This window comes from Electrona antarctica (assembly GCF_951216825.1).
Source record: "Electrona antarctica genome assembly, chromosome: 10".
NCBI classification, from domain to species: domain Eukaryota; kingdom Metazoa; phylum Chordata; class Actinopteri; order Myctophiformes; family Myctophidae; genus Electrona; species Electrona antarctica.
This window is the reverse complement of record NC_136791.1, coordinates 10,011,736-10,024,055: the sequence shown is the minus strand read 5'-3', so window position 1 is coordinate 10,024,055 and position 12,320 is coordinate 10,011,736. Positions and strand designations below refer to the sequence as shown.

Sequence of the window (12,320 nt, the reverse complement as noted above, 5' to 3'; positions counted from 1 at the left end):
GTTGTGAGCTTGTAGATCGGCGATTTTCGGGGCGCGACACCGTCGTACGACGGACGAGAAATATGTCTATGGCTTTCCTCCAAGTGGAGGGCCCTGAACCTGAAGTCAAGATTGTCAACATTATATTATTAGTAGCCAGACTCACTAGCCAATAATATTAATAGCATTAACAAATAATAATACATAACATTTATATAGCGCCTTTCTTATAGTACCCAACGTTGCTTACTCGCTTTACAAACAAACAAGACAAAATAAACAACTTTATTGGGAGAGAAAGTTAAAAGTGTGTTGCTGGACTGTGGACAGTCTAGTCTTTGTAATGAGACGCATGTTCGTGTCTTTTTGCGTGCATTGTATTACACCAGATAGCCTAAAGTTAATATGGACACTTTTCCTGAAACCCATATTTCGGTTTTTTTTTATTATTATTTTTAGCTTGAAGCTATTATGGTTATTTTATGAGTCCAGGCCATAGAGTATAAAGGAGGTCCAGGCTTGAACAAACTTGTCACTGTGGTTTATTTAGGTGCTTTGTCGCCATCCCGTGGACGTGCGAAAACAAGGCAGTCAATTTGGTGCACTCCCAAAGCATAATTCAGACAGTATGTATACTAGTAGTACTAACGTAATAAAGTGCTGTAACAATAATGGACTTCATTCATTTAGCACCTGCGTCCGTGTTACTCCCATTGCTCCATCCACATACCCTGGTTCAGTAATGGGTTCAGGGTTGGTTCAGACAGTCCATAGAACTATTCCATGTTTCTATCCTCCAGTCGTGACCCGGAAAATCTTCTTCGTCGCGATCCGGAAATGGTTCCGACAACTCTAAAGACGTTTCAATTCGTCTTTAAAGGAGGAGGAAAGGAGAAAGATCACCGAGGAGTTTAGTTGATAGTACTTTTGTGGAATTGTTTGGGGGGGCACGTATAAATCCACCTCTATGGCAGAAATATACGGAGCACCTATAGAAGTATCCATTCACAAATGTAAGTGTTTACAATTCCATTCAGGCGCTTTATTTACGGTTTTAGTACACTATAATAACGAAGGACGCCAATTCATGCATTTGAACTTGAATCCTTGACCTTATACACTGCATCAAAAGTACCTCAAAGAGTCAAAGTTAGTGTGTTACGACCATAGCCTTTCTTTTATAGGCCTATATATATATGGTTACGACACCATATCCTATTTTACTTTGGCTTCTACATCCTACTGTTGTATTCTTAATTATGCTGCTACAATCTTGTGCATCATACTTGCAGATCTAAGAATAAACAATACAAACTAAAAATAATAATTAAAAAAAACTTTGCAACACAAATTTGTATTTATGAGTAGGAGAATACATTTATAAGCCTATAGGCTATCGTGTGTGCATTTTCTGCTTTACTATTTATGCTCTATATTATTTACTATTGTATCATTGTATGCCTTTTTAATGTCTTGATGAATTGAAAATGTTTTTTATCTTCGTAGCAGATTTTGTATTGAATGACCTGTACTTGAAATGTACCCAGTCTACAAACTGTTGAATCAATTAATTTTCAATCAATGCCAGTATTTACCACCTTTTATGTCGTCTAAATATTCTACTTTTGATGAGATCATTTGAGATTGACAGACACCTGGACATAATGTCTTACAGGGACTGATGAGGAGACCCGCAAGCTCATTCAGCTCAGAATGGAGTATGACAACCGGTTTACAGGGAAAAGGCACACTGCCAAAAAAGCCTGGGAGTGAGTTGCATGATCATTTTGGCACTGCTGTAATCTTTTTTTTTTTTTCAGTTTAATTTGCAGCCATACCCGAGGCGGGGTTGGCGAAAGGGCCTTTCTGTGTGGAGTTTGCATGTTCTCCCCGTGTCCCCTAGGGTAGGTACCCTCACAAAAAACATGCAGTAATCCTGGTCTCTAAACTGCCTCCCCCTGGCCAGCCGGGGCGCCTGATGGAGGGGAAAGGAACTGGTTGGACCGTTGGAATAACGTGTTCCTTCCACGCGCTACGTCCAACCAGGGAAACTCCCCCTGTCAGGTGTAAAGGAGCAACTTGGGACACTCAGGCATGAAGGAAGCATGAGTTCAAGTCTGTTGCTCTCCCCATGTCCCTCGGGGACTAGGTTGGCGGAGGGTGTGTAGAGCCCAGGTTCACATTAGATAATTGACACAGGGGTGAAAAATGCGTTACAAAATCGTGGGATAAAAATAAGATAAAAAAATAATAACTTGCAGCCAGTATCATGTCAATTTATATACACACTCAGTTCTTTGTTATTAGCTTTTAATAAATCCCAAATCATACTGTATATTTGTTACAGTATCTTAATGTTGGTTGTGATTAATATCTTGACGGTCTGTTCCCTATTATATTATATTTAGAGCTGTTGGTTGTATGCAAATTATATTTTCTGACATTCATGCCTTTGTGTAAATGACTGGCTGCAATTCTTTGAGCAAAGTAGAAACAAAAAAGTGAAATCCGTAGTAGTAGTAGATACTAGATACACTGTTTACCGGGTACATGGATCAACAGAATTCAATGTAACTCAAACATTATATTGTATGTATTATATGCATTACTGATTGAGTAGCATAACCTTTGACTATACTGTACTGTTAATAATCATGTTAATAAAGTATTCAATCAAAAACAAGTAATAACAAGTCCTTCTGGTAATTTCTATTAAATGTACATGGCACGGGTGGGCAGGCACACATTTAATCACCTAAACCCCTAAACTATCAGTAGGAGTTAGATATTAATTCCCAATTAAATGGGTCATAATGCCACTGTTTTCTCCCCTGTAAATCTATTGTTGATGACATGTATCAATGTGTTCATATTCTATGCTGTTGATGAATTGTCTATAGGACCACAATGAAAACGAGTCCCCAACTCATTTTGTTCTATACTTTTAGCCTAAATGTTTTACTGTACTCCTGTCAACAATTTTTGACTAATAAAGTATTTGATCATAGTAAATTTGACTGATTTAAAGGTGGCTCTGTAATTGGACTGATTTTTCCCGATACACCAAATCTCTTTGCCAAAAATAGTCGATCTACAAGGTCACACAAGCTCACAACACGTCTGTGACACGAATGTTCTCCCCAGAATAGCAATGGTTGGATTCAAGTGGTTAATTAAAATGACCAGAAGTACTTGTTTGTGAGTGCTGGCAGTTTTGTATTAGTAATTATTTGAGACCACTTGAGTTTGACATGTATGAACTTGTCTTGCATTCCACAGGGAGATGCTTAAGAAAATGGCCATAGATGACACTGTGACCGCAACTCAACTGTCCAAGAAGTGGGACAACTTAAAGAGAAAATATAAGGTGTGGTTAAAATGTGCTTAATATTTCGAAGTGCTCAGTGTTACATGATGTTACTGCATCATGTTGTTGAAAGTAACAAATTCAAGGTGAACGGGACCTTATCGGAACCGTTGACCATCAGTACTGGCATCTGCACTAGCATGCTGTACTGTTGACTACATGATAACGAATTACACAGCCATTCTAGGTTTCGTGTTTAACACATCAGATACTGTACATTTGTGTGCAAACATGCAATCCAGAACTCTTCAGAGGAGATGGTTTTCGGCCTCTATTGGGAGGGAGACCACTCAGACCACTCTCCAGTGGATATCCATGACCAGAACATAATCCAGGTTCACTCCTATACGCAATTAACAACAAACCGACATGGAGTGTTCAGGTATTAAATGTCTGCACTCAGGTTCAACCAGACGTTAGAGCAGTGGTTCCAAAACCTTTCAGGTCGAGAACCAAGAGATTTTTGCCCGGGCCGGGACCCAAACTCTACAAGTGCACAGCTTGTAGATCGACTATTTTCTCTACTTAATTAATTTTTACGGGAGGACAAAAAATCATATTAACAGGCAGACTTACAACTCAACTTCACCCACGCTTATTTTCTTGCAGGAAATCAGATTCGCCCCTTCTGGAGCAGGGACTGACAAAGAGGCCACACCAACCACTTGGGCGTATTTTAAAATCATGCACGAGGCTGTCGGGGATGGGTCAGCCATTGAGTTTCCTGTCGTGATGGACTCCTTGTGTGTGGTGAATAAACGGTCTCCTGACATGGACTCGGGTAGCAGAGTGTCACCTCCTCCTACACATGTGAAGACCACTAGTAGCCAGACATATGTGGAGGAGCCTGGCTCAAGTAACCTCACACAGGAGGACAGTGAGCCGTCCACCTCTACCGGTCCTCCACCTTGCAAAAGAGAAAGGAGAAGAAGAAAAGAAGAAGAGAAGAGCGTGTTGCAGTTCCTGGAGGCAGAGGCGGCCAGGGAGGAGGAACGCTTTCAGGCCACACAGGAGAGCACCAAACGCTTCCTGGAACTTTTTGAGGATCTAGTAAAGAAAAGCTGAGATCTCTTTAACCTTTGATTATGATCCCAACATTTATATATTTTTACTTTTGATTTCTTTCAAAATGAAAGAACATTAACTTGCTTATTATACAGTATATTGCAGTGTTGAGGGGGTTCCCCAGCTAAATGATTGATAGTAGTGATATATAGCAGCCCCCTTTCACATCACGATTGAATGACAGTGATATCTTCACACTATTGTTGTGGGCAATTAAAAGTATGGCTCATTTCTTAAGAAAATCCATGAAAAGCACACCTGTGGAAATGTATATGAAACATTGAGTAGAATGACTACAGTACAAGACTGAATTACAAGTCATGATTGATTGATTTTTTTATTTTTTTTTGTAACATAACCTTTACAAAAAAAATGTAAAGGTATATAAAATCCACACTCAATGTAATATGCTGGTTTAGGAGTCTTGTTTAATAGGGATCCGCAGCAACAGTCAAACCAAACAGACACGTTTCGGCACGCAGGCCTTTGTCAATCTAGGAATTTTTAATTGTAAAACTATAATAAATAAACGGTACAGCAACAAATATGCATCAATAACAAACTATTTAAATAAATGCTGTACTTAGTTAAAACATAGTAGTAGCCAGTGGGGGTCCTGGATCACAACAAAAGCACAAGTGAGGACAGTCAAACACTTAAGGAAGGTCCTTGAAGAGTAAGACTGGTGCATTTTTTGTGGCATTTGTCCGAAAAACACACCCAGTCTGTAAGCACCCTAACGGCACACAACTAATATACAAAACCAGTGTAAGCTGCCATAGTGCAAGCACACAACTAATATACAAAACCTACTGAGGTATAGTGAGCTACTATAGTGCATGTTTAATCACAAATGATTTGGTGCAACAAATCAAAAATAAAATGTAACGTTACTACAGGACTACATATGGGAGAAATTTGCTAAATGTATTGATTATTAGAAGTGAAGGAAAAATAAATGGTTTCCTAGCCAGAGCCATGAGCATCTGAGTTTGTAGTGCGCATACATACAGGCTGGCTGGACCGGGCTTCAGTTATAGTAGAGAAGACAATACCATTCACCTGTGCTTTCATCATTGAAAAACTGAACAATGCACTTCCCTATTTAGAGGTAGATTGCCATCCCAAATGTATCTGTAGCAGTGAAATCCTTCATGTTGATAATAATTTTAACAATATAATAAATGTGTTACAAAACTTAAGAACAGGGTGTACAGTAGTTATAAATAACAGTTAAACATTCACAATGCAAATGGAGTTAAACACTTCAAACTAAGACACTTGCATAGGAAGCCAAATTCCCAGTATGACTGAGCCAGTCAGTGATTCTCAACCTTTCGAAAATCAAGGACACCCAGTCTGATATACATTAGACCATGGATGGACCCCCCGATCAAATATCTCTGGGACGCCAATCTACAGTAATACAACAGTATGTAAAGTTGTAAGCCATTCTTAAAGTATACGCTTGTTAAGGAAGTGGGGCATGATTTGTTCTCGGCTGCAAGTGCAGAGTCACAGGATGGAATCAAGGAAGCTTTGAGAAGGAAAGGACATGGTCACGTGACTGGGCTGCGCCATGACACTTTCATGGGAGCCAAAACTACACCTGGAGGTTCGGCAGAATGCACTGGAGTCAATGAGAGCTCAGTGACCAGCTCATGAACAAACACTATTTCTGAATGACTGAGACCTTTTGTAAAGTAATCGCTTCTGGAAAACAACAAAAGACATATAACACATTGTCTGCTGTGTTGCTTTTCGATGTGTACACTGTCATTTTTCTAGAGGTATGGTATCTAAAGAGCACAAAGTACCTTTCTGAACGTACCAAGTATCGCAAGACTTCCCATCGTTTCCTGTCTGGCAGCCAAATCTTGCGATACCTCCGAGCCAGAAACAATTCCTGCTGCTCAGGATCCTCAGATAAAATTATATACTGTGCACTCTGTGATATCTCTTCGTTTATATTCCTGAACCGATTATATGACAAAGGTCTCAATTGTTAAAAAGTAATGTTTGTTATGAGCTGGTCAAGCTTGCTCCATTCACTGCCAAGTATTAATTGAACTTCCGGTGTGAGTTTGGCTCCCATGAAAGTGTCCATGAAAGTATCATGGTGCAGCCCAGTCACGTGACCATTTCCTTTCCTTCTCAAAGCGTATATCTATTCTACGTCCGAGCATAGTCATGGTAACGCCCCGCCTGCCTCTGATTGGCCTACCGACACTGCAGACTTTCCTCTGAGGTGGAGTATGCTGGATAGTCTGCCGCGAGGTTACTCCGTGGTGGGAAATAAATAATACAAGTATGATATAATACAAGGAATTACAGCTTGGCACGCGCGACAGTAACTTTTATGTTTTGTAGAAGAGGCAAACTAATATATTGTTTATGCCGTTTATATATATATTATTATTATGTGTACAGTGAAACATTATTGCACTGTAAAAAGGTCTCTTTTCCCTTGATCTTTATCTTTTTTTATTAGTTTACTATAATTAGATTAATACACGATCAACACTAACACTTTAATTTAGAACACACCCAAATAAAATCATACAAATATGCGTTCAATCAATCATTCAATCAAAGCAAACGGGATAAACAATATTAGTTTGCCTCTTCTACAAAAATACAAGTCGCGCGTGCCAAGCTGGCATAGCCTGGCTAAAGCCAGACGCAAATCAGCCGTTGGCAAAAAACAATTGCCTGCCGGGACACGACAGTGTGATTTGAGTCTGGCTTATTAGCCAGGCTAAAGCTGGCAAGCTGTCATTCTCTTGTACTCCCACTACGGAGTAACGTCGCGTCTGGTGGGACCATTGGGGCAAAACGGGCAGTGTCGCCGTGTCGGTAGACCAATCAGAGGCAGGCGGGGCATTACCATGTCTATGCTCGGACGTAGAATAGATATATGCCTTCGCAAAGCTTCCTTGGATGGAATGTGGATGTCTTTTATAGGCTGACAACAATCAACAACCACCCTATAACGAAACTCTCTGTTGTAGCCGTCAGCAAGCCAGACCCCACTGCCACAACGTTTTAAAAAGATCACATCATAAAACCTAGAGATGTGTTACAATAATGCAGTGCTCCTTGGGGGGGAGGGGGGAATTGCTGGGGCAGCCATTCCTCAGCTATATAGCCATTCCTCTCAGAAACTAGAAGTTAGAGTCAGATTTACCATTCATCTGCTTCTGCACACCGATCAACTGTGGCAGCATTGCATTAATGTAAAGTAATGAGTAATGTGTGGTCCAAACACAGTACCTCCCTTTGGTATGTAGTATTTTTAAGAAGACAATGGCTTACATGATCATATCTCTCTTTCTTCTTTTCTGAGGTCCTCATCATTAGGTGTTTGGGGCTGACGGAGCCCTCTGAAAGTCTGAAACATCGCTTCTTTACTCCTGCTTTAGGAATCATCAGCTTTAGAAAAATACTTCACATTTGTTGCAATATTCCGAATATCTAAATCTAAAAATAAAAATAAAATATAATACTCATAGTTACCAGGAGAAAGTTCTTTGATTACAGGATGGCAGCAGCTGACAGTGAAGGGTGGAAGCGATCAGTGAAGGCCTTATGTGCCACAAGGCACGAAGTGGATAGGTAGGTACGTAGGAGGTACAAGAAGGTACCGACAGCAACAGTAACAGTAACAGCAACGATGCTGATAATCCAAGTCCAGCAGGTCGTGGAGCCTCCTAAAGAACAGAAGACACAAAAGGACTTAATGGAAACATGACATGAGTAACATAATGTTTTTAAATAATTTTTAAAGCACATATTGGACAGGCCCCAGGCTACATTTCCAACCTTTTAAGTTACACATGCCAAGTTTGAAGTCGATGGGTCACATAGTTCTCAAGATTCACACATAACAGATATGCAATCAGTGTATCCATGCATTTATAGAGATTTTTACAGTGTAAAGCACTCTGTAACTTCTGTTTTAAAAAGTGATACTGCATGTGATGTATTGTCATGCTTTTTGTTCTTGCTTAATGTAAGTCGCTCTGGATTAAGAGCGTCTGCTAAATGCCTAAATTGTAAATTGATTGTAAATTGCAACAAGGGCTCCATGACCAACCACCTTTAGACTGACAATAATCATAACCACGACTGAAATGTAACACAACCGCTTCTCACACTACTGCGTGTAGTCGGTGTAGGCAAACTCTAATTTACATTGCTGTTATTCCTGTTTGACTTATGACTGCTACGACACCGCCCTCTGTTTATGAGACTCCTGCTCTGACACGCACTTCTCAGTCTGTCCTGGACTGGTATACGGCAGTGAATGCTGGACCCTGAAGCCAACCCTGCAGAAGTCCCTTGACGGGTGCTACACCAGAATGCTGCGTGCAGTACTTAACATCAGCAAGACTGTACATGTTACTAACAAGACTCTGTATGAGGGATTACCAAGGGTGAGCCAGAAAATAGCAGCCAGGAGAATGAGACTAGCAGGACACTGCCAAAGGCATCAAGAACTGCCAGCCAGCAAACTGGTGCTTTGGGAACCAACACACGGGCATCGATCACGAGGACGTCCCACGCTAACATATGTGGATGTACTCAAGAGCGATGCAGGAGCGCAAAGTACCAACGAACTGGCCAGATGTATGGAGAACCGGGATGACTGGAAACGACGATGGAGGGCTCGTCTGAGGACAATTTAGAGAGGTCTGCTTACTGTGGAGCGCTGATTACTTTCTTCCATTCAAGGAAGCTTTGTGTCAAGGACACATAGGTAAGTGCCTTACGTAATTCTAATTAGAGTATTTACAATATGTCTAGGTGTGTGCTATTGTTTCATGACTACAACTTACTCTGGAGACTATGTTGACTCTTACTCTGTTGTTTCTCTCTTCGAGTCAGAACTTGTCAGCTATGTTAGATGGCTAACATACAGTAGCAGAGTTCTTGTTAGGCTTACCATTGCCTGCTATCAGCATTGAAATGATCTCTAATATTGTTATACTGTTTGTGGCCTTATGCTTGTATTGCTTAGCTTTGTCCCCCTGCATTGTCAGTCAGTCTATAGTTAGGATGTTAACATTGTTTTAGCTATTGTTACTATTACTGTTAATATTACTATGTTTTAGCTATGTAACTCTAGATCATGGTATTGATAGTGTTCATATTGTGCATCATGCTAATGGTCAGACTTATACAATGCAGAATAGTGTAGAAATAAAAATGTTCAAAGATAACATTAGTTTCCATTTATGACAGCAGTTTGGAGGTTGTGTATAAACTATGACGACACACAAGTTTGCACAAGTTAGTCTTGTCTTTTGAGCATGCCGATTGCTCATGTGTTATTACTGTTTATTAAAGGCATAATGAAATTAAATGTTTTCCAAACTTTTAGAACATATCATGGTTAGAACAAGGTCATACTTAATAGATGCCAAAACAAATTGTCCCGACCGACCCCCAGTTCATGGGAACCACTGGTCTAGTGAACTTTAGTCATGTTTTCTTTTTTTTAGTAAGCTATTTCTTTCAGCCAGTGTCAATTGTCTAGTAGTGTAATCCTGGGCTCTACACTCCCTCTGCCAACCTGGGGAGAGGGAGAACGGACTGATCTCACGTTTCCTTCAATGCATGAAGAGTCCAAGCCACTTCTTTTCACCTAACAGGGGACAGTTTCCCCGGTTGGACGTAGCATGTGGAAGGAACACGTTATTCCAACCAGTCCCTTTCCCCTCCATCAGGCGTGTTTTTTGTGAGGGTACCTACCCTAGCGGACACGGGGAGAACATGCAAACTCCACACAGAAAAACCATAGTCATGTTGATGGACGGAGTGCAGGCACATTTCTCACCAGTGGCATGGTACACATAGAGAGAGACATGTTGTTGTCCATAAGGGTTAGAAGCTTCACAGGCGTAGAGACCTCCCAGGTCAGAGGTGAGGCTGGTGAACTGCAGCCTGCCTCCCACTGCACTGATCCCAGCACTGGGCCATGACTGGTTCACTCTAGAACAGAGACACACCAACACTCGCGTCAGAGCGCCGTATCTCACACAGTGTTGTGTTTTGAAATGAAATGCTTGATAAAATGGACAACAACATCTATGTTTGGAGAAACCCCCGTATTGAATGGCCATAGTATACTATTAAAAAATGTATATCCAGGATTCAAATGTAGTTTTGGTCCAATGACATTCAATGTTGATGTCTAGCTGTCCGTCTAGCTGAAATAGTGTGAGTTTGGTTACATTTATGTCTGTTACAAAATAAACTAAACAAGACATCATTAGGTTTAACAAAAATGTGTTAAATTTGCCACCATTGACATATATCTACATACATCAAGTCTAATCCAGTGGTTAAGCGCAGATGACAGACATACATTAGTATTGGGTTGCTAGGCGATTGAGTAAACAGAAAATGAACCTGAAACAAGATGTCCGCGCCCGTTTACTTGTAGTTGTTTATGTTTTTTCAAATGCCTTTATCTCGAATTCCTTACAGATTGCACTCCTGGTCAAAACAAGCTTTCTTCAATGTCCAACAACAATAACCGATGATCACGACCACAAAATATCTTCTCAGGGTGAAAGAAAAGATGCACGTCTGTCTGTCACAACCCATCCCACATCTGGTTTACGTATCGGGTCCCGGTGGAACCTTCAAAATAAAGGTCTCACTGAAAAATGCTGGCGCTTAAGGAAGAATTAATGAATTAATACCTGGCAGTGAGTGAGATTTATTTAAACCCGTTTGTTGGAAACTACTGTACCTGCTCCAGGTATACGTAGCTTTTGGACTGGAGTCAGACATACATTCAAACACGTCTTTGGATGTTTCACGGATGTCCACTGGCAGAGGTGCATCTGTAGGAAAGCAGATGAAATGGACATGCTATAAATTATATAAAAGACAAATGACCTCTCTTTCGGGAAAACATGCACTACACATTGAGACAACATACACTTTGTTCCGCTAAGTGGTATAGTGTGGTTAAACAAGGACTTCACAGGAGAAAATACGGTTTATTAATAAGTGACTCCCTGTTGTTACAAATATGACAGTGTATAAGCTGTTAGGGCAAGGTATAACTCACAGTGGACCTCAATGGTGAAGGGTAGGGTTTCCTCTGTTGCCAGGGCTTGTTGCTTGACCACACACTGGACGAGGAGGTGGTTGATATTTCGGGTTGATATGCCGGCCAGATGGCTAACTGTGGTGGTGGTGCCGTTCACATGTTGAGTGGAGTTGGTCACAACTCTCAAATCTTGAGAAGACCCAGTGTCCCAGGTCACATCTGCAGGGGGTTTGGCACCAGACGCTATGCAGCTCGCATATGCGACGAAATCCTCCCTCTCAACAAGAGTGGGAACTTCAATATTCAGGCTGGTAACTGGAGGGACTAAGCGAGTTGCACAAACAAGTAGACAAGATATAGCTGAATGCTGCGGCGGGACAAAGCAAGAAGGCAATAAGAACAACATGAACAACAAGAACAACATGCACAATAAGCCATAGAAACATGGAAGACTGAACTTGAGAAAAAGAAGACCATACGTGTAATTGTGACAGGGTCGGTTTCAAATGGGGGGAGGGGGGCAGGGTTCTTGAAGACTCATACGCGATTACGCGGAGTTGATTTTAACTGTATTTTAAATATGTAATAAGAAAGTTAATATCTCAATTAAAAGGAGCGAGAGAGAGAAAGAGAGAGAGAGGAGGAAGCGTTCCAATTTAAAATAAAAAATACTCTCATCTGAGTTATTCTGACGGGAGAGGCAGCGGCACACGTCACACGTACACTGCAAAAGGGAACGGGAGCACAGCCGCACCTGTCAATCATTGCGTGTCGGAGCGCATAAATGCTATGGCCATTGACCAGCTCAGTGGCCTTGTGGTTAGAGTGTCCGCCCTGAGACGG

At 41.0% G+C, this 12,320-nt stretch overlaps 2 protein-coding genes across 2 annotated transcripts; one reads left to right on the top strand and one right to left on the bottom strand.

Moving 5' to 3' along the window:
* Positions 1 to 861: 861 nt before the first annotated feature.
* On the top strand, positions 862 to 4,642 carry LOC306931621 (uncharacterized protein). Its single transcript, XM_079513084.1, has 4 exons — positions 862 to 992; positions 1,655 to 1,748; positions 3,259 to 3,346; positions 3,956 to 4,642. Exons 1-4 carry the CDS (start codon positions 947 to 949, stop codon positions 4,409 to 4,411), a joined length of 684 nt encoding a protein of 227 aa, XP_079369210.1. The 5' UTR covers positions 862 to 946; the 3' UTR covers positions 4,412 to 4,642.
* Positions 4,643 to 4,743: 101 nt separating this feature from the next.
* On the bottom strand, positions 4,744 to 11,883 carry LOC306931535 (nectin-3-like protein; the record flags this gene model as incomplete). The annotated part of the gene is made up of 5 exons (XM_079512940.1): positions 4,744 to 7,827; positions 7,928 to 8,121; positions 10,251 to 10,405; positions 11,172 to 11,265; positions 11,496 to 11,883. The coding sequence occupies 4 exons, from the start codon at positions 11,881 to 11,883 to the stop codon at positions 7,946 to 7,948; spliced, it is 813 nt and encodes a 270-aa protein (XP_079369066.1). The 3' UTR covers positions 4,744 to 7,827; positions 7,928 to 7,945.
* Between the last annotated feature and the right edge of the window lie 437 nt (positions 11,884 to 12,320).